The sequence below is a fragment of the Haliotis cracherodii genome, unplaced genomic scaffold (genome assembly GCF_022045235.1).
Source record: "Haliotis cracherodii isolate W230 unplaced genomic scaffold, xgHalCrac1.p SCAF_3, whole genome shotgun sequence".
NCBI lineage: Eukaryota > Metazoa > Mollusca > Gastropoda > Lepetellida > Haliotidae > Haliotis > Haliotis cracherodii.
Genome location: NW_027266286.1, coordinates 74,029,046 through 74,056,564, shown reverse-complemented (window position 1 = coordinate 74,056,564; position 27,519 = coordinate 74,029,046). Strand labels below are relative to the sequence as shown.

General features: G+C 39.2%; 1 protein-coding gene across 1 annotated transcript in view; it reads right to left on the bottom strand.

Moving 5' to 3' along the window:
* Window positions 1-2,443: 2,443 nt before the first annotated feature.
* Window positions 2,444-27,519, bottom strand: part of LOC139475794 (angiopoietin-related protein 1-like) — a 31,833-nt gene continuing 6,757 nt past the window's right edge. Inside the window, exons 2-3 of the mRNA XM_071258996.1 lie at window positions 9,219-9,366; window positions 2,444-3,807 (exon numbers count right to left, since the gene is read on the bottom strand). Coding sequence (XP_071115097.1) covers window positions 3,327-3,807; window positions 9,219-9,366 — 629 coding nt within the window. The 3' untranslated portion in view covers window positions 2,444-3,326. The remainder of the gene's footprint in view (window positions 3,808-9,218; window positions 9,367-27,519) is intronic.

Here is a 27,519-nt window from a genome sequence, read left to right as displayed (position 1 = left end):
GTATGAAATAGAATAATTTATTATCTACTTCAGCGTGAAAGACTGAGTTTTCTGAACTTGAGAAAAGTGATTATTTTCATTGCAGTGAACATGACACTTGATATTTCACTACAGTGAACATAACACTTTAACAGAACTATTGTCATGCAAGAGTTACCTCCCCAAAATTGTCTCCCTTTATCGTATAATGTCTGGGCCGTAATGTTGACTTCCTTTTTACGTTAGCTTCACATTGACAAGGCATGATAATGACAGATGGTCATATATGGAGTTAAAATCGCTTGTTGCTGTTAGTTATTTTCTTGAAAATGTTTCGTTATAAACTGCAAATTTATCATCTAACTCGTCAATCGAGACTTTTGTCTCGTTGATTTCAAGAATAGTTTCTTTTTATATAATCATATCTAATTGTGTGATGAAGAACTTTGGTGTCCTCAAAAAATTTTCGTGACAATTTACATTTCTAGGTTTTACATTTGTAATGAAATTAAAAAAAAAGTAATCCTGTAGACAACTACACAAAACTGCAACTATATAATGAATAGGTGCCGCGATTCGCTGTGCAGGGTTGCGTTCCTTTGGCACGTTAGAAACCTATGATTTTGGTTCGCGCCGATTATGTTTCTAGGTTTGTCAGCACCATACCCGTGCTCCTGGGTTTCACCGAAGTGGTCTGAGACCTGTATCACATCGGGCTTTCCTCCCATATTAAGTTGACACGCCGTGATACTGTTAAAAGCAGCGTTAAATCTAACTCACTCACTCATCCCGTGCCCGGAGAAAGGAGATATTTTCACTCGTGGCGTAGCTCCGTCACCAGTTAGACTGTATATAGTAGCTTCCATCTGTAGTTCACTTATCACCCTAGGTTCCCTGCCTTGGTCCATCTCTGACCACTGCCACCGCTAGGGGAATATATCATTATCACTGACTTGTGCTATCCCCGCTGTATTTTCGCATTTGATACTGACCCTTGTCATCAAATTCATTGAAAATTGCACTGCCACTCTGTTTCGTATTGCCATTGTTATTGTTGTGCAGTAATTTGTACTCATTTGCAAACCTAGTTAATTTTGTAACACATTGGTGATTGTATACAATTTGTTGGTTTTTTGTTGGTTTCACACTAAATTCGTTTACGTAAAGATTTATGGGTTAACATATTGTTTCAATTTGGGAATCGACACATAACAGATAACTCATTTCTGTGATCCATTCGGGGTGATCGGGTAGCCTTGTGGTTAAAGCGTTCGCTCATCACGGCGAAGATCCTGATTCGATTCCCAAAATTTGTGAAGCCCATTACTGGTGTCCCCCTCCGTGATATTGCTGGAATATTGCTAAAAGCGGCGTAAAACCATACTCACTCACTCCGTGATCCATTCATAAAATGTTCACCACCATTTACCTTTTATGCCTGATGGAATCTGATTTGTCAGATAATCGAGACTGGTTACTTTGTGTTGGTGACGTTGTATATATACGCCACAGTCAGGGCGATGTCACGATGGATTTGATGGTATGGATTTTACACATTGACAAGTGATTGGTTGACACAATGATCATCGCTCACGACGCTGGGTCTTGGACACCCACTCAAACACATTGTCACCACCAAATCGTCATTTCAGTCGGCTTTAGAAGGCTCATTTGGGTGTCATTGGGATCTATTCTACCGTACACTTCGACATTTCGAAAACGCTTACAGACATATTTTAGACATGACGATATCCAAACAAAGCTATGGCATGGGTTTTCCAAACACGTTTATGCGGATCAAAAACGGAGGGGCTAGGATTTCACTTCGTATCAATAACACCATCGTTAGCATATATGAACATTTAGGTCTCTACGCGCGTTTCATTATGGGTCACGTAATGCACCGAGATTCGGGTAGAGGAACTAAAAAAACAAATTACACTGTAAAATCTACTGAAAAGAATATTCTTGTTATTTCATTGGTATAAATGAAAACAGTGCGAATACACTCTCTTATTAAGTGAGTGACAAAGTGAGTGAGTGTGTGAGTGAGTTTAACAGTATTTCAGTTATATATCATAAAGTGATAAAGAGGTACTACACACAAGAAGTTAAGGATAGTCCAGTTGATCCGTTATGACATGCCAGATGTATGCAGTCTATAGCAATATGAAACAATCGGGTTATCCTTACGTTATTTTGAGTAGTATATGTTAACGACTTGGGTGGTATACATACGACCCGTATAGTGCTGACAAACTTAACATCATGAGAATTGTTTCAGATCATCAGATCCTGGCACGTCAAAGGGACGCAACTCTGCATAACGAATACTGGCGCCACTCGTCCCTAATGTAATATTGAAATACCATATAACTGAAACAGAAGCATAAACGTGTACATATGCAAAAGAGAAAAAACACAAACAGTACCTTTCATATAAATAGCAACTTTAATTATTGCACTTGCATATTCGAGTTGATAATGCATAACACAGTCCTATGCTTTGTCATATGGGACTAAAAGTAATGCTCGATAATATTAACCTCTTTCAGAGATCTATCACAAAGAATGATATGGAATAGATAAGGCTATTGCTATATATCGTACACACAAGATCACATAGCGGTATAACAGAACGCCCACCTGTTCAGGGTAAATAACGGTACGTTTCCATTTCAGGAGGGATCACCAGAACCTTTACCATCATTTCCATGATTTATACATCTAAACGGCCAAATACGTTTGTCATGGTCACATAACAAAATTGCCTGAAGCTGGTAGACTATACGCAAATTGGTTTCTGTTCATCATCAATACATCACGGTTCAGTATACGCCGCGTTCCAGCATCACCTAGGAATACATACGGCCGCTTTGCAGTGTTGTCGCTATTTTTAACCAACGAATCAAGCCACGGCCTGGTTTCAGCGAGAGGGAAAGTGCTCTGACCAATGAGCGTTCAGATTACATCGCACAGACGGCAGTATATCTGGTGCAATGTGTTCTGCAACCTAGCTGAAATCTACTGTGCACATTGCCTCAATATAAGGCAACGGTAGGGTTCGCACAATACTATGTACGGAGTTGGGCTCATTTGACGCCCATGAGTTATACACGGCCTCATTTCATTGGTTGACTTAAAATAGACACACTTCACTACTACATCCTATTTTTACAAACTCTGTGCATACACAAACCCGTGAGGTATTGACAATGTTTTTTGTTTAGCTGAAATCGCTTCGTGCATTTGCCTTCTTCCGATCGCTAAAGGACAGACATTTAATTTCAACAATCGTCCACGTGTTTAGAAAATAGTTTCGATTTTCAACCTCCTCGGTGCTTAACTCAAGGAGATGCATTGAAGTCTTTGGGCCTCATTGCTCTTGCTGGCTTGATCCTCATCAGCGAACTTTTAACGTAACGACCTCCCCACTTTGTACCGCCGAATACACCCTTGGTCGGATCCCTGTTCAGGTCTGATCCGCATCGATCCAGCCAGAATCCGGATCTGTAATGATTGGCACAGCTCTGACTGCGCCACGAGTCTCGATCATGGTCCCGAGCCGAGAACCCTCGACCTTTGTTATGGCGAAGTCCGTCTCGGGTGTTTCCGCTGGTCTTGTTCGTGTAGGTGAGTCTGTAATCTTCCTCCTCACCGCCGACGCCGAAGCCCGAGTAGACGGCGTAGTAGAACTTGGTGGAGCGACTCTCAAGGTCGATTCGTAGGTCAAAGGGCTCCCCCATCGTCAGCTGATGCATGATCTCCAGGCCCAGCCAGAACTCACCTGAGAAGTTGCCAAAGCCTTCAATGTAGTCGTCGTAGCTCCTGGAAATCAATACGGAGAGTGAGGAAGTGAGTGAGTGAGTGAGTGAGTTGGAATTAACGTCGCTTTGGACAGTATTCCCGTTATATCACGGCGTGTCAGCCTAGTGTGGGAGGGAAGCCCAAAGTGATGCAGGTCTCAGACGTTTACCACTTTGGTGAAACACACGAGTACCGGTATGGTACTAACAAAACTTGAAACATAATCGGGGCGAACCGGGATATTCGAACCCACGATCATAGGTTTCTGGCGTGCTCAAGGGACGCAACCCTGCACAGCGAATTGAAGCGCCTTAGACGACTTGGTCAACCATTCCCCACACAATACCGAAATATAGGAATATTTGATATATTCTCTCCCAAAAAGCAATGCTTAATATAGTCGACATGATGTTAAAAACGCCATTGAAGCTACTCTGTGATCGGGTATGTCAATTTGGTGCGGTGGGTGGTCAAATTGGTTCACCGAAGATCCGGGTATTATTCCATACATGTACTATTCGTGAAGGTATTCTTGATATTTCCCTCAGTTATAAATACTACTTGCAGTAATTTAGGAATATATAACATTTTTGAAACTCAATGAAATGATGAAGGGAGTGAGTGAGTGAGTGAGTTTGGTTTAACACCGTGTAACAGTATCACAGACGACATAGCGAATGCTAAAGGAATTATGACTCCCATTGTGGGGCGGGTCGTACATGCTGATACGCTCTGCTTTGAATATCAAATACATGTAGTTTTGTTTAGTATTCACTATTTCTTTCTTTTCATGCAATTTATTATATCTATTGAAATCCCTGCATGTAAGCTCTCTGTTTGACCCCACGCTGTGATGTACGGACGTTAAGAAATGATTTTTGATTTCTCCCCCAGAAATGACAGAATAAAAGTCTATATATTTAAAATGCGCCAAATCCACACCCTAACACATGCTTAACATGCAACATTATAACCCCGGTCTATAGACCAGGCACTCTGTTTTTTCTCAGATGCCTTGCGATCGGAACATAACCTACGCTGCCTTATGAGGCTTCAGAACGGTAACAATCACATGACCATCTGATCCTACCCGGTACCCATTAACTGCTGGGTGAACCTGAGATCATCTACTGAGATCGTATGGCTGCCTCTTCCACAAATTGTACATATTAGATTTATTTAAATGCCATTCGCATCCTGTATAGTGTACACGAGCGTATATTGCCCAGAATAAGCGAACCATTAAATTGGGTTATTCAGCCCTTTCGCTTAAGTGAGGAAGAGTTAGTTCCCTTCGTACGTCGCGACCTCACTCGGCTCGTCTCCATCCCACAGAATATATCTCGACCAACACTTGGAGGAGACCTTATTGGAACCAACTGAGTGTACACAAACACAGTACACCAAGGCAGCAGTCAAAATAACTGTGTGTATTTCTTCAAATCAAAGTTGAGAACTATTTTAACCCCCAAACAACAGAGACAGCGGTCTCTGGGATCAGGCGGTCAAAGTGAATTAACCGTCGTGTCTCCCACTTCGCGGGTGGCGGAATGAGACGAATTGTCCCGGGAGACCATGAGCTCAAACTCGTCACAGAATGGAGCTTTTGTTTCCAAAAGTCAAACGTGTTTCATATTACTTATTACAGGAAAATATTAAAGTTATTGAGGGATTACTGTGTTACAAATATATCCCTGTTGTGTGTTGGGATCACGTGTTACAGATATATTGGGATTGCTTGTTACAGATATATATTACTCATGTGTGTTGGGATCACTTGTTACAGATATATATTACTGTTGTGTGACAGGATCACTTGTTACAGATATATATTACCGCTGTGTGGCGGGATCACTTGTTACAGATATATATTACTGTTGTGTGTTGGGATCACTTGTTACAGATATATATTACTGTTGTGTGTTGGGATTACTTGTTACAGATATATATTACTGTTGTGTGTTGGGATTACTTGTTACAGATATATATTACTGTTGTGTGTCGGGATGACTTGTTACAGATATAAATTACTGTTGTGTGTTGGGATCACTTGTTACAGATATATATTACTGTTGTGTGTTGGGATTACTTGTTACAGATATATATTACTGTTGTGTATATATATGTATATTATTGTTGTGTGTTGGGATCACTTGTGACAGATGTATTGGGATTACTTGTTACAGATATATATTACTCATGTGTGTTGGGATCACTTGTCAGAGATATATTGGGATTAATTGTCACAGATACATGTTACTGTTATTTTTGCAAGATATTTGTTATGGCTACAGCTGCAAACCGCGTATTTATATATTTTTTTGTACCCTTAAAACATTTAAAAATAAATATATCTTGCAACAATGTACTTTTGTGGCAGACAATATATATTTTTTCTCCCATCTGATGTATAATTTACTTTTTTCTAGCATTTTCTGGGACAAGCAGAGAATATCAGAGAATGGGCAGTCCCTCATAATGAAAGAGCTCTCACGAACGAGTGATACTCTGCGCTGTGTTAGTGACGCTAAAGGGGTAAAATGAACGTAAGCCTGAACTATAGGGCCTGTGTCATTTATCATCATAGAGTGTAGATATAATACAGTAGACAATCGAGAATGATGTTGGTGCTTTGGCAACCAGATTTGATAGATGGGAATAATGTAGCCAACTGGTGCCATTTGTGGGGCGTGTTTGCAGGGTGTACGGTACTTGGTGCCGGAGAGCGAGGCACTGGCTGATGAAGACCGATCACCTCCTCTCATGCTAATGTTCTACTTACCATAGTGGCACCACATTTCGTGTAATGTCAAACTCTGGACCAGTTTATCGATTTACAGGACATGACTTCTTCCTCAGTATCATGTCTCTAAAAGGGGCCACGTGAAGTCTGTATATTCTTTATTGATGTCAATACTTGCACACATTCATGTTTTGGTGTTTTGTTAATCAGTATTAGACTAAACGTGTATATATCGACTAGTTTACTAGATTACTCATTGTAAACTTCGACACGGTTGTAGCGACCTAAATGGACACTATATTCATCGTTTCATTAGTGATATTTCAACTTGTACTTTTGGATTTTACTGCAATGACAGTCTTCATTATTTATTGCAGTGTTTAAATTCAGCCATGTAAGATCTAACTGTTTTTCTACAAATGGGTTTGTTAGTCGTCGCTTACGACAAGCATAGTCGCCTGTTACGGCGAGCACGGGTTGCTGAAGACCTATTCTACCCCGGATCTTCACGGGTCTTCTACAATAAGGGATACAGTACATCAATTATATAGTTGGGTAATTCATTTTCGCTACGTACATTATATTAAAGATTATTGAATCTATCCATGATTATTTTACTCAAGCAATCGCTTTAGCAGCTTATAAGTGTTAAATGTCATGCAAAAAATTCTGTAAAAATGATGTTTTACTAGCTGACTCGAGCCAAATAATTCTGATTCACATATGTATATTATTTAATTGTCGATGGTGTGTGGTTCTAAAAATTGTATCAATTATATGTGTTCTGGGGAGGTCTTCAAGTAGGCATTGTGCTTGTTGACCAATCCAGGGTTTTCATTAATGGAAATATAATGTCGTTTAAAGCATATCGACTAGCATACTTGAATATGCATTCCGTGAAGTCTTGGGGTGGTAGACTTGTGATAAATGCAAATACATGCATGAATTATTAGACCCTCATCATGTGGTATATGGACACAATTGTCATTGAGAAATGAAGGTGATTACAATGTTGACTAATGTGTCTTTTGCGGGTGTTATTTAGAATTTGATACGTGAAGATATTAACATTGAAGACCCTCCTGCTTAAGTCGTCGGCTACAGGTGAGTGAGTGAGTTGGATTTTAAGCCGCTTTTTGCACTATTTCCCTATTATCACGGCGGGGGTCACCTTGCAATACTCAATATCAACCGATAATTTTAAAAATCACACTACAGTGTTTGTCCATATGTTTACTCTACCGAGGTGATGTATGCTTTATTTGAATCTTTATAATGACTTTGTCTGTGACGTCATTGACAAGCTTAACATATTCTTATTCGGTAAGTGAGTGAGTTTTACGCCGCTTTTAACAGTATTCCGGTTATATCACGGCGTGTCAGCTTATTGTGGGAGGAAATCCCGAAGTGATGCAGGTCTCAGATATTTACCACTTCGGTGAAACCCATGAGCGTAGGTATGGTGCTGACAAACCTAGAAACATAATCGGAGAGAACCGGGATTCGAACCCACAATCATAGGTTTCTGGCGTGCCCAAGGGACGCAACTCTGCACAGCGAATCACGACAGAAATATATGTAAAATGGTTAATTAAATAATGCTTTTTATTTCATTCGCGAACACCTGGTATTATCACTATTTTATATCGACCTCCTCCGTGGTCTGTATATGCTCTACCTATGGTTATAACGAACAACGTATGTAACGAATTACAATTAGTGGTACTTTGAGTTCGTTATAACCGTAGTTTACTGTACACCGCCCGGAGAGCTGAGGTTTAAAAGAAGGTACTTGTTTTTACCCTGTCTGGTGCTCGGCATAAGGGGCTAAAACAAGGACTGGTCGGACCGTAGTTGGTATACTGTGTATTCTGAGTGGGGTATACATGTACATGTTAAACTGCGGGATGGTATCTCAGTGGGCAAGCACCATAAAATCAGTAGTAGTCCGTTTTGGGTTATCTTACCTTAATTTTAAAAATAACGGTTTTATGAAATGTGCATATGTTAAAAGTGATACCCGTCTTCCTGTCCGTTGACACCTGAAACCTTTGTCTATAGTTATTTCTGTGAACGATGTAGTGGTAAATGTACCTACTAATATACAATCTACACTGTCAAAATCTTCCATTTTGACCAAGGTTTTGACAGTATAACATGCTGTCAAAAACTGTGATGAATGTAAGCAGCCCAACTTGGACCAAGTTCTTTATCAAAGTTTTTGAAAGTGTAACGGAGGCTTCAGGAGGGCACGGGTGGCACAGTCGTCTAAGGTGCTGCAATTCGCAATGGAGAGTCCCCCCCCCCCCCCCCCCCCCCCGACATGTGTAAGGTTGAGCAAATATGGCATCCACGATTATTAGTAGGGTTCTGTACATAAGTGCAGTCTTAATAAGTCCGATTCTAGTGATTAAGGATCTGTTTGTGCAATATGACAGGTGACACGGGTGGCCCAGTCGTCTGAGTCGCCGCGATTCGCTGTGCAGAGTTGCGTCCCTTGGGTACGCTAGAAACCAATAACTGGAATACTGTTAAGAGCGGCGTTAGACCCAACTCACTCACTATCAATATAATGGTTATACAAGTTACATAAGATAGCTACGCGATAAATCGCAAAGAACAATCAAATACCGAGTGTGCATTAACGCATGCAGTAACTGATGACGCCTAGCGATGACGTCATGGTTACCTGTGGAAGTCTGTTTTACCGTCGTACCGCCTCTGGAGGAGCGTCCATCCATCTTGACAGAACACCAGGGAGGTGTAGGCGCTGTGTTCAGGTTTGATCTGGTAGATACCCCTCTGTGAGTTCCCTCGGTCTAGAACGTCCTGACAATCTGTTGAAAACAAGGTGGAGAGGTCACTGCCACATGGGCATGTCTGGTGTGTTTTGCCAGCATGTCGATATATCGATTACCTTTGGCATTTCGAAAAGCATATTCCGCCAGGGGGCGGTTTGTTTTGCTTGTAATGTAAGATTCGAATGATTCAGGGAGGATTAACCACGGGAACCCACATTACGGTTAGGTCTGCTATGTCACCATGTGCTTTCCGTCTGATGTCAACTTGTATTTAGCAAAGCGCCGATGTTTATAAACCTGCTGATAAAGCAAAATGAGCATTTGGACACGTTATATTCCTCTATCTAACGTTAAGCATATCAAACAGGGAGTACCGGACAGAAGACCACATGAAAGAATCATTTCATGATTTAATCAGCGTATTTTCCCATTCAGCTAAAACATATTCGACTTACAAAACACATTGCTTACATCAATGGATAAGGTCATGTGTGTCTGAGACTGAACTACAACACATGTTTGCCCTCATCCCAGGTTAACCACCCCGCGGCTTCATGGACGGCATGGCATGTGAGCTCGTCGGCATACACGTGTACAGTGTATGGTTAGGCATTTCCTTTGGGTGTCAGTCTACACGATGCAAGTACGGTAAAACAGAATGGAACAATAAAATTGCAAAATACGATAAAAAACGAGACATTTTCTTTTCGATGTCTAGAGCGACTTTTGATGCTTGCAAACATATATCTTATGTGTAACTGTGACACTGTCCACAGCACGTGATCTTTCGAATACATGTACTATATTCTAAACCTGTAACTTTTTAAGATATGATCACGGTCCTGTGTTTAAGATGTTAAATAGTGGAATCTATGTATTCGGAACTATCGAACAGGCATCCTTGTATCGGGAGACAAGCCACTGGGTTATGGCTGTGTTCTTGAAAACATTCAGAATGAATACTTTTGCTTCATGTAAATTAGTCATTACTACTTCTTTGTTTGTTTGATTGTTGTTTAATGCGCTGTCAACAATATATCAGATACATGACGGTGGTCTGTAAATAATCGAGTCTTGAACAGACAAGCCAGTGATTGACACCGTGAGCATCGATCCACGCAATTGGGATACGATGACATGCATCACCAAGTCAGCAATCCTGACCACCCGATCCAGTTAGTCGAATCTTAAATACGTTTATACATTGGTCAGTGTCCAAATAACACGTCAACAATCGTGTTGCTATGGTAATGGGGTTGTGTGGTCGATGTACAGAGCATGTTGTCCTAAGGATCACAATGACCTGAAGTTCTCTATTCTATGTAGTTACCATGTATGTAATAACATAGCCCTGGCCCTCTATTAGGGGGGCAGGATGTGGCTTCCAATTTTATAAATGTGGATTTCTAAATGGGGAATTACATTTGCAAAAATACAGACATATACGTACTTTTATTAATATTAAATAATTCATATCCGATGAAAGACATTCAGTATGAAATAAGGCCATAAGAGCAGATCACCCTCATCTATTGTTTTAAAACGGATAATGTTGGAGTGCACGTTGTAAGGGTGTGGCCAAATTGATCCAAATGCTTTCCATTCTAATTCCTGAAATGGTAAATATTTGGCTGAAACAAATCGCTTGCAGATGGGAACAGGCAAGGATTTTTATCTTCATGGGGCAAGTAGTGTCTACATTTGTATTTGCAGTGAGTGAATAGTGTGTGTGTGTGTGTGTGTGTGTGTGTGTGTGTGTGTGTGTGTGTGTGTGTGTGTGTGTGTATAAGTGTGGTGAGTGAGTGAGTGAGTGTGTCTGTGGTGAGTGAGTGAGTGAGTGTGTGTGTGGTGAGTGAGTGAGTGAGTGAGTGTGTGTGTGTGAGTGTGAGTGTGTGTGTGTGTGTGTGTGTGTGTGTGTGTGTGTGTGTGTGTGTGTGTGTGTGTGTGTGTGTGTGTGTGTGTGTGGAGGGGGGGGGGGGAGGAGAGGGGTGTCTGCCTGTCTGACCCCCTTGCATTTTATCTCCTTATTTCGCGGTAAAATGTATTTAATAATATGTATGCATTTGCATATGTATATTATATACTTTCTAATTACACGAATAATTGAAAAGAGGGCGAACTAGAAATGTAGCTCCAGCAAAGACTAATGATGATGGTTATGATAAAGGTGATTATAATCATGATATGATGTGTTTTATTAATACTGTGATTATGATTATTACGAATACGATTATTAGTATTATTAATATTGGTTATTATCACATCACCAGTACATCAACAGCATCATCATCATACTCGTCATCAACAAGACTATTTACACTAAATGTGTTAAGAGTTCAGCCCAGTCAGTCATACATACAGTAGGTTGCATTGTGTCGAAACCTTTAATGTGTTTGATGTGTCTTGGTGCAAGGGTCACGCATGTGAATATAACATCATTAGACGACCGCATAGTATTTGCTTTGGGCAGTGTATTTTGTGTATTGTCCTTGGGTGATTTAACGGTTCCGAGTAATTGTGATGGGCAGTAGCGCTCGCCTGGAGTCGCATTGCCATTTGAACACTTTCAGAGACAACACCGATTTCAATGAAATTATGATGAAAAACATTAATGATTATTGTTTTTAAACGCGTACTGGCAATCATATCAACCGTCAAAAACAACGATAAAAACAGCGATACTAATACGTATACTCATACTAAATCTGCTAATAATGATGAGAATAATTCTATCACTATGTTAATGTGATTTACAAAGTAGATAACTTCAACTAAGTGAAAGTTTAAGCATAAGACTTTTACATTTAAACAGTACTAGTATTCTCAGGCACGTCAGACAAAGTATTGCAGCCATCAAGTTCTAGCAGGTGGCAGCTGACTGGCGTCTTGCTGAGACGGCTTTTCTCTGTACATCTGTACACGATAACCTATTTTCATTAGCCTCCTATCATCCAATGTGGCATCTCGTTTCTATCATTGCAACATTGGGATGTTAGGACGGGGCACGCTATTCACCATGCTAAATTCATATGCCGACTTCATGGAATCTATTTCTGGCATAAATGCTTGTGCGGATGTAAACGAGATTTAACAGGCAAAGAACTTCCCTTGGGGTGAAAACACGAGTCTGTACTTCCGTTCTGGGGGGTGAAGCTGGGAACGTGGAGGCGGACGGGGGACGCTGCTTAGGGGGACGCAGGGGAAATGCCTCAGAAGCGGTCGTAAAAGTGGTGTTGGGTTGCCCCGTGTTTGTTCATAGCGTAATGTACTCCATGATACTGTCAGAGGCAGGAAGCACTTCAACAATCGGATATTGAGTTATCATGGTCTTGCATGCATAACATTGTTACAACCTTGCTTGCTGGTCTTATTTGTTACTGGCTCACATGCATGTAAAGCATTGTTGTAGCATTACATGCATATATTATGTGTTACAGGTTTACACGCATGTTAAGCATTGAATGGCGTTGTTACAACTTTAACTGACTGTCGAGCAATGTTGTAGCATTTCATACAAGTATTATTTGTTACCGGTTCACGTGCACTATAACATTTTATTGCGTTGTTACAACTTTAAATGCACGTTAAGCATTGTTTTAGCATTGTATGCATGCATTACTTTGTAATAACTTGAAATGCACGTTAAGCTTTGTTTTAGCATCGCATGCATGTATTACTTTGTAAAAACTTTAGACGCACGTTAAGCTCACGGCAGGGAAAACCAGAAATAGTATCATAAGGAATGAAGAGAATAAATAGAAATATGAATCACTGAATAGATAGACAACCGATCATAACTGCTAATGGATTGAGTGAAACAGATATATACCCATATGTATTGATGATAGATTGGTTACTGAAAGGGGGTTACAAAACAGACAATTTGAAGTTGGTTTGAATGCTCAACGAACGTGAAAAAATGCCAATTGGTTGATCTCAGAATGAAGGATGATTGGATGTCAAATTAAATTAGACAAACGAATTGATAGGTGAATAGATGCGTAGATAACTTGGTGGCAAAATGAAGCCGTCTGATAAATGAATTCCTGGATAGATGTTTCATATTATAAATGGATGCCTGATAGACACATGAATGATGCCGGAATGGCTGTGACTATAGGTATATGATGTTAGATAGATAGATAGGTGGACTAATATCAGAAAGAAAACTAAATAAATTAAATCCACAGATGCATATTGGAGTATGTCACACTGATGAATGAATGAATTATAGAAATATACAAAGGTGGATGGAAGTGGGAAGAAATGATTATTAATGTGTGAAAACATACTAGCCACAAGAAATGAATGTTCATACAGATATATTTAGACATACTAACATACAAACGTACAGACAAATCGTGACCTGTTAGCAAAGGAACTCGCCAACTCCACAATTTCTCCTAAGTGACGTGTGTTAACAATACGATATAATCAGCTAAACGTGGAGCAAACCTCCACATTTATGAGGTAAGAAATGTTATTGTCAGGGACTATAATGATTTAAAGGTGTTAACAAACGGAAAAGAATTCTGGAATTTTGCCCTAGGACCCGGTTTGTGGTAAAGTAATATGCGGGCAGTTGATTGCAGGTTGAAATACGTTAAAGTGTCTGTTTTGCGTTGTCATTAAATAAATTTTATTTTGACACAGGCAGGAAAACTTGTATAGCGTTACCGGATACGTGTTTTAGTTACAAGTAAAACATAGATTACGAAATGTTTCTGCTTAGAAAATATGTTTGTACATCGAGTTGAGTATTATTTTCGTGAAAAACTTGCTTTCGTTGTACCGCCACTGTTTAAAGTTGGAAACGGGTCGCAATGACGTAAATTTTAATCAACCACAAAACACCAATAGTAAGTAAGGGCACAGACGTCCATTGTAATCTACTATCAAACACCAATACTTAGTAAGGGCACGGACGTCCATTGCAATCTTCTATCAAGCACCAATAATTAGTAAGGACAAGAACGTCCATTGTAATCTACTATCAAACACCAATAGTTAGTAAAGGCACCGGCGCCCATTGTAATCTACTATCAAACACCAATACTTAGTAAGGGTACCGGCGTCCATTGTAATCTACTATCAAACACCAATAGTTAGTAAGGGCACCGGCGCCCATTGTAATCTACTATCAAACACCAATAGTTAGTAAGGACAAGAACGGCCATTGTAATCTACTATCAAACACCAATAGTTAGTAAGGGCACGGACGTCCATTGTAATCTGCTATCAAACACCAATATTTAGTAAGGGCACGGATGTCCATTGTTATCAACTATCAAACACCAATAGTTAGTAAGGGCAAGGACGTCCATTGTAATCTACTATCAAACACCGATAGTTAGTAAGGGCAAGGACGTCCATTGCAATCTACTTTCAAACACCAATAGTTAGTAAGGGCAAGGACGTCCATTGTAATCTACTATCAAGCACCAATAGTAAGTAAGGGCACGGATGTCCATTGTTATCAACTATCAAACACCAATAGTTAGTAAGGGCAAGGACATCCATTGTAATCTACTATCAAACACCAATATTGAGTAAGGGCAAGGACGTCCATTGTAATCTACTATCAAACACCAATAGTTAGTAAGGGCACTGGCGTCCATTGTTATCAACTATCAAACACCAATAGTTAGTAAGGGCAAGGACGTCCATTGTAATCTACTATCAAACACCAATAGTTAGTAAGGGCACTGGCGTCCATTGTTATCAACTATCAAACACCGATAGTTAGTAAGGGCAAGGACATCCATTGTAATCTACTATCAAGCACCAATAGTTAGTAAGGGAACGGACGTCCATTTTTATCTACTATCAAACACCAATAGTTAGTAAGGGCAAGGACGTCCATTGCAATCTACTATCAAACACCAATAGTTAGTAAGGGCAAGGACGTCCATTTTTATCTACTATCAAGCACCAATAGTAAGTAAGGGCACGGATGTCCATTGTTATCAACTATCAAACACCAATAGTTAGTAAGGGCAAGGACATCCATTGTAATCTACTATCAAACACCAATATTGAGTAAGGGCAAGGACGTCCATTGTAATCTACTATCAAACACCAATAGTTAGTAAGGGCACTGGCGTCCATTGTTATCAACTATCAAACACCAATAGTTAGTAAGGGCAAGGACGTCCATTGTAATCTACTATCAAACACCAATAGTTAGTAAGGGCACTGGCGTCCATTGTTATCAACTATCAAACACCGATAGTTAGTAAGGGCAAGGACATCCATTGTAATCTACTATCAAGCACCAATAGTTAGTAAGGGAACGGACGTCCATTTTTATCTACTATCAAACACCAATAGTTAGTAAGGGCAAGGACGTCCATTGTAATCTACTATCAAACACCAATACTTAGTAAGGGCACTGGCGTCCATTGTAATCTACTATCAAGCACCAATAGTTAGTAAGGGAACGGACGTCCATTGTATTCTACTATCAAACACCAATAGCTAGTAAGGGCAAGGACGTCCATTGTAATCTACTATCAAACACCAATAGTTAGTAAGGGCAAGGACGTCCATTGTAATCTACTATCAAACACCAATAGTTAGTAAGGGCACTGGCGTCCATTGTTATCAACTATCAAACACCAATAGTTAGTAAGGGCAAGGACGTCCATTGTAATCTACTATCAAACACCAATAGTTAGTAAGGGCACTGGCGTCCATTGTTATCAACTATCAAACACCGATAGTTAGTAAGGGCAAGGACATCCATTGTAATCTACTATCAAACACCAATAGTTAGTAAGGGAACGGACGTCCATTGCAATCTACTATCAAACACCGATAGTTAGTAAGGGCAAGGACGTCCCTTGTAATCTTCTATCAAGCACCAATAGTTAGTAAGGGAACAGACGTCCATTGTAATCTTCTATCAAACACCAATAATTAGTAAGGTCACTGGCGTCCATTGTATTCTACTATCAAACACCAATAGTTAGTAAGGGCAAGGACGTCCATTGTAATCTACTATCAAACACCAATAGGAAGTAAGGGCACTGGCGTCCATTGTAATCTACTATCAAGCACCAATAGTTAGTAAGCGCACGGACGTCCATTGTAATCTACTATCAAACACCAATAGTTAGTAAGGGCAAGGACGTCCATTGCAATCCACTATCAAACACCAATAGTGAGTAAGGGCAAGGACGTCCATTGTAATCTACTATCAAACACCAATAGTTAGTAAGGGCAAGGACGTCCATTGTAATCTACTATCAAACACCAATAGTTAGTAAGGGCACAGACGTCCATTGTAATCTACTATCAAACACCAATACTTAGTAAGGGCACGGACGTCCATTGCAATCTTCTATCAAGCACCAATAATTAGTAAGGACAAGAACGTCCATTGTAATCTACTATCAAACACCAATAGTTAGTAAAGGCACCGGCGCCCATTGTAATCTACTATCAAACACCAATACTTAGTAAGGGTACCGGCGTCCATTGTAATCTACTATCAAACACCAATAGTTAGTAAGGGCACCGGCGCCCATTGTAATCTACTATCAAACACCAATAGTTAGTAAGGACAAGAACGGCCATTGTAATCTACTATCAAACACCAATAGTTAGTAAGGGCACGGACGTCCATTGTAATCTGCTATCAAACACCAATATTTAGTAAGGGCACGGATGTCCATTGTTATCAACTATCAAACACCAATAGTTAGTAAGGGCAAGGACGTCCATTGTAATCTACTATCAAACACCGATAGTTAGTAAGGGCAAGGACGTCCATTGCAATCTACTTTCAAACACCAATAGTTAGTAAGGGCAAGGACGTCCATTGTAATCTACTATCAAGCACCAATAGTAAGTAAGGGCACGGATGTCCATTGTTATCAACTATCAAACACCAATAGTTAGTAAGGGCAAGGACATCCATTGTAATCTACTATCAAACACCAATATTGAGTAAGGGCAAGGACGTCCATTGCTATCTACTATCAAACACCAATAGTTAGTAAGGGCACTGGCGTCCATTGTTATCAACTATCAAACACCAATAGTTAGTAAGGGCAAGGACGTCCATTGTAATCTACTATCAAACACCAATAGTTAGTAAGGGCACTGGCGTCCATTGTTATCAACTATCAAACACCGATAGTTAGTAAGGGCAAGGACATCCATTGTAATCTACTATCAAGCACCAATAGTTAGTAAGGGAACGGACGTCCATTTTTATCTACTATCAAACACCAATAGTTAGTAAGGGCAAGGACGTCCATTGTAATCTACTATCAAACACCAATACTTAGTAAGGGCACTGGCGTCCATTGTAATCTACTATCAAGCACCAATAGTTAGTAAGGGAACGGACGTCCATTGTATTCTACTATCAAACACCAATAGTTAGTAAGGGCACGGACGTCCATTGTAATCTGCTATCAAACACCAATATTTAGTAAGGGCACGGATGTCCATTGTTATCAACTATCAAACACCAATAGTTAGTAAGGACAAGGTCGTCCATTGTAATCTACTATCAAACACCAATATTGAGTAAGGGCAAGGACGTCCATTGCAATCTACTTTCAAACACCAATAGTTAGTAAGGGCAAGGACGTCCATTGTAATCTACTATCAAGCACCAATAGTAAGTAAGGGCACGGATGTCCATTGTTATCAACTATCAAACACCAATAGTTAGTAAGGGCAAGGACATCCATTGTAATCTACTATCAAACACCAATATTGAGTAAGGGCAAGGACGTCCATTGTAATCTACTATCAAACACCAATAGTTAGTAAGGGCACTGGCGTCCATTGTTATCAACTATCAAACACCAATAGTTAGTAAGGGCAAGGACGTCCATTGTAATCTACTATCAAACACCAATAGTTAGTAAGGGCACTGGCGTCCATTGTTATCAACTATCAAACACCGATAGTTAGTAAGGGCAAGGACATCCATTGTAATCTACTATCAAGCACCAATAGTTAGTAAGGGAACGGACGTCCATTTTTATCTACTATCAAACACCAATAGTTAGTAAGGGCAAGGACGTCCATTGCAATCTACTATCAAACACCAATAGTTAGTAAGGGCAAGGACGTCCATTGTAATCTACTATCAAGCACCAATAGTAAGTAAGGGCACGGATGTCCATTGTTATCAACTATCAAACACCAATAGTTAGTAAGGGCAAGGACATCCATTGTAATCTACTATCAAACACCAATATTGAGTAAGGGCAAGGACGTCCATTGTAATCTACTATCAAACACCAATAGTTAGTAAGGGCACTGGCGTCCATTGTTATCAACTATCAAACACCAATAGTTAGTAAGGGCAAGGACGTCCATTGTAATCTACTATCAAACACCAATAGTTAGTAAGGGCACTGGCGTCCATTGTTATCAACTATCAAACACCGATAGTTAGTAAGGGCAAGGACATCCATTGTAATCTACTATCAAGCACCAATAGTTAGTAAGGGAACGGACGTCCATTTTTATCTACTATCAAACACCAATAGTTAGTAAGGGCAAGGACGTCCATTGTAATCTACTATCAAACACCAATACTTAGTAAGGGCACTGGCGTCCATTGTAATCTACTATCAAGCACCAATAGTTAGTAAGGGAACGGACGTCCATTGTATTCTACTATCAAACACCAATAGCTAGTAAGGGCAAGGACGTCCATTGTAATCTACTATCAAACACCAATAGTTAGTAAGGGCAAGGACGTCCATTGTAATCTACTATCAAACACCAATAGTTAGTAAGGGCACTGGCGTCCATTGTTATCAACTATCAAACACCAATAGTTAGTAAGGGCAAGGACGTCCATTGTAATCTACTATCAAACACCAATAGTTAGTAAGGGCACTGGCGTCCATTGTTATCAACTATCAAACACCGATAGTTAGTAAGGGCAAGGACATCCATTGTAATCTACTATCAAACACCAATAGTTAGTAAGGGAACGGACGTCCATTGCAATCTACTATCAAACACCGATAGTTAGTAAGGGCAAGGACGTCCCTTGTAATCTTCTATCAAGCACCAATAGTTAGTAAGGGAACAGACGTCCATTGTAATCTTCTATCAAACACCAATAATTAGTAAGGTCACTGGCGTCCATTGTATTCTACTATCAAACACCAATAGTTAGTAAGGGCAAGGACGTACATTGTAATCTACTATCAAACACCAATAGGAAGTAAGGGCACTGGCGTCCATTGTAATCTACTATCAAGCACCAATAGTTAGTAAGCGCACGGACGTCCATTGTAATCTACTATCAAACACCAATAGTTAGTAAGGGCAAGGACGTCCATTGCAATCCACTATCAAACACCAATAGTGAGTAAGGGCAAGGACGTCCATTGTAATCTACTATCAAACACCAATAGTTAGTAAGGGCACAGACGTCCATTGTAATCTACTATCAAACACCAATACTTAGTAAGGGCACGGACGTCCATTGTAATCTACTATCAAACACCAATAGTTAGTAAAGGCACCGGCGCCCATTGTAATCTACTATCAAACACCAATACTTAGTAAGGGTACCGGCGTCCATTGTAATCTACTATCAAACACCAATAGTTAGTAAGGGCACCGGCGCCCATTGTAATCTACTATCAAACACCAATAGTTAGTAAGGACAAGAACGGCCATTGTAATCTACTATCAAACACCAATAGTTAGTAAGGGCACGGACGTCCATTGTAATCTGCTATCAAACACCAATATTTAGTAAGGGCACGGATGTCCATTGTTATCAACTATCAAACACCAATAGTTAGTAAGGGCAAGGACGTCCATTGTAATCTACTATCAAACACCAATATTGAGTAAGGGCAAAGACGTCCATTGCAATCTACTTTCAAACACCAATAGTTAGTAAGGGCAAGGACGTCCATTGTAATCTACTATCAAGCACCAATAGTAAGTAAGGGCACGGATGTCCATTGTTATCAACTATCAAACACCAATAGTTAGTAAGGGCAAGGACATCCATTGTAATCTACTATCAAACACCAATATTGAGTAAGGGCAAGGACGTCCATTGTAATCTACTATCAAACACCAATAGTTAGTAAGGGCACTGGCGTCCATTGTTATCAACTATCAAACACCAATAGTTAGTAAGGGCAAGGACGTCCATTGTAATCTACTATCAAACACCAATAGTTAGTAAGGGCACTGGCGTCCATTGTTATCAACTATCAAACACCGATAGTTAGTAAGGGCAAGGACATCCATTGTAATCTACTATCAAGCACCAATAGTTAGTAAGGGAACGGACGTCCATTTTTATCTACTATCAAACACCAATAGTTAGTAAGGGCAAGGACGTCCATTGTAATCTACTATCAAACACCAATACTTAGTAAGGGCACTGGCGTCCATTGTAATCTACTATCAAGCACCAATAGTTAGTAAGGGAACGGACGTCCATTGTATTCTACTATCAAACACCAATAGCTAGTAAGGGCAAGGACGTCCATTGTAATCTACTATCAAACACCAATAGTTAGTAAGGGCAAGGACGTCCATTGTAATCTACTATCAAATACACTACTGCCTAGAAGTTCATTCCCCTTACACGCATGGGCAACGCGTTACGCAACCAGTGTGCATCGGGTTGGTCACGCGTGTGATACCCGTGTGCAACGCGTTGCACACGGGTGTGCACCCCGTCCGCCACTCGTGTGCAACGCGTGACACACTCATTAGAGGGGGAACAAACTTTTGACCAAAGGAGGACCCGTCTGAAGCTGAACCTGGAGGTGGTAACAAGGAGAAAATATTTTGTTATCCTGACGAAAAATGATAATACACATGTATTTCCTAATGTCTCCTTTCTTTATGAATACTGTTGTGATTAAATAGATCTGTTTTGTTTTATACGACCATTGCTTCTAAATCCGATGGTGTTAAGAGAATACATGGTCCTGGAACATGTTATTGCAATGGAAATGCTTTTATTGTGATTTGACATTAACCGTCTGTAGTACGACTTTCAGTGATAATATGTATGAGGTTTGGCGGCGCATTGTTTTTATTGGACCCTAATTACTTTATGATGACTTGGACTCTTTATCACAGCTCCATAGCCGTGAGGCTGGAAAAGAGCAGCATGTAATTAATGAGGGTGGGTTATATCATTGAGGATACACTTGAGGGAGAGAATACTAATTACCGTACTACAGGAAGAGACCTGTAGACGTAAGCGCGGGGTTGTGTTTTAGCTGGCCGTTCGATAATGGCCGCCAGGAGAAGTGAGCTTTGACTGCGTCATCTAAAATAAATAATAAAATACAGCAGTGTTATTTTCACGGTCTGTTGAATAAACTCCCAGTGCAACGGTCAATGTATCTTCTACTTGATCCTTGATACATCATTTTGGCATTCACAATGTATAGTATTTCAACGTACAAAAGAGCACTGATCTAAAGCAATTCCGCGGGAGTAGTTGTTACCTGTGCATTACTGTATTTTCCCAGTGAGTACCCGAATGATATAGCAGAAATCTAGACTTGTTCGCGACCTGTGCTCGCCATTCGTAAGCACATTTTTATTGAAAGTAGAAGGACGTATAGTCACACTGATCAACAAAAATGAAATACAGTTTTTGAAATGTAGGTATATTTGTGGGGAGCATCGGTAATGGTGATGCAGTTTTGATAAGTCACTTGCTTGGTAATTGTGCGATCTTCGTGTACACTAATTTGACTTGCAACACAAAGTAAATATTTCATCTGAACATTGCTTATTTTACAGTGTGTATATGTTTTCATTCAAAATGTAAACAGATTTCACTAAGGAAATGTATTAAACGCCTAAATATTCAGTTTATTTTACAAATTAACTGAAAGATATGTCCATCTTTATAATGAATATGATAACGAATTCCAAATATTTGTTTATGTTTAATATCATCCCCAAGTACAGTTCTGTATTGTTTGGCTTCTTTTCTTAGCATAATTAATATATTGTGATTTGTTTAAGCTCTTTTGGTCGTCTTTATCATTTTTAGTCAGTCGGTTAAATAAATGAATGGATTAATCAGTCAATTTGTAAAATGACTGAAATATTTAGATATTTAATAAATTGCCTGAGTGAATCATATTTTACACATTGACTGTAACATATACACGCTAACAAAAGAAAATACTTGTGAAAACAACGTCTATCGCGCATCGAAAAACGTCCCAACCAAACGGAAAGGAACAAGAATGATTCTGTTCAAAGCTGCAACGAATGAATGACAACAAAATGCAAATATCATTATTACAACCTACCAAAGTTATAATGTATCCGGGAATATCAACATAGGAACAAAGGAACAATATCCATTGCGTCTGCAGCTGTACAAATATACTTATTCGATGTCAAATGTCTATGTGAGAATCAAATACTTTAATAATAATTATTTGGAAACAATATTTGGAATATATATGAAATATATTAAAATATTTAAATATATCGTTTTTAAACGTTATTTAAATGTATCGAATATTATAACCCGTTACTGTTTCTTAACTGATCACTTAGTTTGTTTCAATTGTTTCACATAGGTGCCAAGTTAGCTGAGAAAGCCCACGTGACAACTATTTTTATAATGTCCACGGTTCTTAAAAACATACATTGAGTTAGATAACAATGAACAACCAGTCAGTGTATTATCGGTTACCCTTTGAACAAAGTATGTTGTTTTTACATCTGTACTTCACGCCATGATATGAGTGTATTCCCTAGGTTTAGTAACCCTACCTTCACATGTAAACACTTACTTTTGACATATCCACTGTGCAAGATAACAGTAATTAATCAATCAACGCATTTCCTGTTGATCCTTTGATGTCTGGGAATGATCAGTTGATTTACAAAAAAAGTAAAGCAACTGATCATACATCTCTTGCTGGGCTGCCACGTGCATAACTCACATTCCACCTCACTTCAAACCTGGATTTAGATTAAATATTTACCCCAGGTACAAGAAAGACCAAATTTGAACCTTTATCCGGTAATCTGAGTGGTGCTACAACTAAGTATACATGTTATAAATTCATTAACTGAGCAGCAAGTGAATTACGACAAATACAGAAGTGTAGGGCTATACCAGAAAATGTGAGTAGTAATTGTATCATCCACGCAATCCGAAATCCGCAAATGCTTTCACTCAGGGATACTTTTTTATTATCAAACTGTAACAATCAGGGGTATTTCCAAATAACGACATCCGATGAGCTTTAGCCGTTATTTGTCTGTTTGTTTAGGCTGAAGAAATTAATTACCATGTGCCCTTTGTTGAAATCTTCATAGATCACGGGTAACCAATCAGTTTTCAAAAATGCGTAAGTTTATTTAGCTGTCCTTGCAGACTGGTAGCCCAGTCTCTTGTCACGCTCGGTTGCGTTAACGAGCAAATTGACTCACGGCAGCTAGTAAGCCCAAGCGGAAATCCAAAGGTCGTTTTACCTGAAGAATCAACCTTCATTTGCGAAATATCTACTGCTCTCAAAATCAATATTTCTCCCAATACTAAAATTCAGAACTTTCTAACCAATGATTACCAGTTGAAACTGGTCGATGGCTGAACATTCCCAGGGAAGACAGCCAGTGTCCACTCTGTGATTCTATCGCTGTGGGAGATGAATTGCATTATTCATTCCGATGTGAAGCTTTACACCAACGGCGATATGAACTCTTAAATAAGCAATATCTTAAGTTTCCAAACATTTAAGAAATTTATGACCACTAACAGTGTAAGAAATCTAAAAGGCCTATCTAAATTCCTTAACAATGTGTACAATACAATTGGTAAATTGTATTAGTATCCACGTATCCTATTTTTTTTTTTTTTAAATTGTACATAATAAAAATTGTAGATAATTGTATGTCATGTTATTCTAAGAATAAATGAGTTTGAGTTTGAGTCCGACACCCGAGAAGAAGCCAGAGATTAGTGCTCCTTTTTGAATAGTTTACAATCATGTGTTTTAGGGTTAGCTGTGTTGGCTTAAACGTATTTTTATTTCAAAAGAAATCTGGATCGGTAAACAAGCAAAACTCTCCAGGTAACAACTTAACAACAGCTGGATATATATATATATATATATATATATATATATATATATATATATATATATATATATATATATATATATATATATATATATATATATATAAGAGAGTGATGAACATAAACATACAAAATGCACAAATGAAATACTCGAAGCCAATACACTGAAGCAAGTGAAATAAGGTAATGCAGTTTTCCTTTACTACATGCATAAAATTAAGCTACTCAAACCTTTTGCTTTTGACAATGATGTCATGAACTGATTTAAGAAGAGTCATGTTTGTAGAACTGCTTAACTACTGCCATGTAATATCATGTTTAGACCATACCCATGTGTGTAGAAATACACAGTATTTCTGATATTATCGTATTTTTTAACAGTTATAGAAAAAGTGAAATGCATCTTCAAGGTGATATCCACAAGTGCAGTCTGGTATGTCTGATACATGTCGTCTAAACTTATCAGCGTTTAAGTCACTGCAGCCGAGCCTAAGGCGACAGTGGACAATTTAGCATGATCTATGAAAATATTTGACGTCAAAATTATTAATAATTCAGAACGATTAATTAAGGATTTGATTTCTTTTAATGAGCGAGCATTAGTTACTTCATCGGATAGAGGGTTCCGCAGGTTGATCATTTCCAGAAGAAATGACAATAAGCATAGGTCTGTGTTCTACATTTGATTGTTTGTATGTTGAATCTGTTTCTAAGGTTATATTTGCTGTTATCAGAGAATTGAATATACACTTTTCAAAATATTTTGGCAAAGCAACTTGTGAGTGCTACAGGTCTATGATTTGAGCATTCATGTTCATCGCTGACACTGACACCGCATCAGCCCGGCAGTGGACTTGACACAGTTATTTGCGCACCGATTATATAACTCCTACAGACAGGTGGGGTGGTTGTTCAAAGCGAAACGGACGACCCCGTCTGTTATCTAATAAATGCTGTGCGGCGCCTTTGATCTTGCCTCCAACCATACACCTTATAGTAGTAAACGACGATCAGGATGGCCTGGAAATAAACACAATTCTGTCTGCCCAGTGTATCCACAATTAACTAGAATGCTTCATATCTACAAATATGTATAGAAAATAGATATTTGCCCACAGCAAATATTCATTTGCTTAATTGCATCAGTGTGGTTTATCAAAACACGTACAATGCTTTCTTACGCTTGGTGAGGCAGACTGAAATTGAACATTAGGATAACGTCAGCAGGGATAAAAGAGGTCATACCAAAGAACTTTATTTACTAGTGGAAAAATCAGACATTCCGATCAACCACTACAAGGCCCGGCCAGATCTCAAGATTGACCAGATCAACACCCCAAAGGAATATCTCTACGCCAAACAAGGAGTCCCTTTCGTCATGGTGCACAAGGAGGGGGGACAGGACATCGAGTACGACATCACAAACTACACAGACTTGTACCACTTCTTCCAGAGTAGTGGCGTACCGACCTGAAACCACTTCGTCGCCAATACCGCCGCCCTCCTTGCCAAGAGTCTCTACCAGAATCCCGACCCCCAGGATGAGAAGCTGACCAAGAGACTACTACAAGGACTAAACTTTCTTTTTTTTTTTTTGGTGTGTGTGTGTGTGTGTGTGTGTGTGTGTGTGTGTGTGTGTGTGTGTGTGTGTGTGTGTGTGTGTGTGTGTGTGTGTGTGTGTTGCACTTCTTTATTTAATAATTACGCATTTTTACCCTCATAGTATAAGTGCTTCCCCGTGTGCGAGATAGGCTTGAGTCGGAAAGGAAATCCGAGGTACCTATCTACCAGAACTTTGTTTGCTGTTCTGGTCATACATAAGTATATGTAAGTTACGTACATGGAGAGGCTAGATTATTTACAGCTTACAGCAATATAGTGCAAATATTATGTTCAATAAAAGAAAACGTTGATAGATCTATAACACACTTTTTGTACTTTTAAACAAACTGTGGACTTTTAAGACATTTTCGCTTATTGTAATAACATCTAGCTAACCAATCATGTCTATCTCTGAAATCCACAAGCATAGTCAAACCTAAAAAACATACTCAGGGAGGTAAGTTTTGACTTGCCAAGCACCTTAAGGTGAGTTTATTTTTAAACTGTCAAAAGCGATTGTCCCTTCAATACTAGTATATGTCTGGAATCTGCCTCTCGGACTGTTATGAGTTATGATGTATTTTATGATATAACTGGGGAATGTTCAAATTAGTTACTGTCATTTAATCCAACGTTCTAACTGTCAACTGTCTCAACAGGATCATAGGTTTGGTTATATATCTCCTCCCTGTATCTATGTCTTAAGTTGTTAATCGGTAACTGCGGTCCAAATGTATCAACTTATTCATCTATTGTTGCAAACTTGACTGATTTAAACATATCTTATTGATCATGAACTACTCAGTCAGTCAAGCACCTGTATCAGAAATGTAAAACCAGCCATGTTTCATGTAGTCCCAATATCACTGAAAAATGCCGATGTAACGTGACATATAAATTCACTCACAGACAATATATTTTTCGTGAGAGTGAAGCACAATTTTATTAAAGTTTTATCAACAATTTCATAAACTATAATTATATTAATATTAAAATTCATCATCACTTGCCAATTTTATGAAAATGTCCCCATTTGGGAGATGTCACATATAAACAAGGATTCGAACTAAGTTTGATCGTCTTTGACACTGAGGTTTATCCCCCCTTTGCCAGCAAACTGCAGAAGATTAACAGTGAGTGAGTGAGCATCGTTTCTATGTTTATACAAGAAAGGATGTCATGCCAAAAACGCTCACAGTAGTTAGTGAGTAAACGCACGACCTGTCATGACCTGGTTGAGTGACTTCCTCCAATCAACGTGAAAGGATTACCAACAGAGAAAGAAAGGATTAAAGTCACCCATAAATCTTCTCCTAACGTGGTACTCAAACTTCTAAATACCTCCCAAAGAAGGATTACAATCCTAAAGATATCCTATCTACGTGGTATAGGTACTCACAACCTCTAATAATAAACTGTTACGTTTGGTATCCCCAGCAATACTCACTATGGTCATTGGGCAATGTAAAAATCACAAACCTTAACGAGATTCTGTCTACATGGTCACA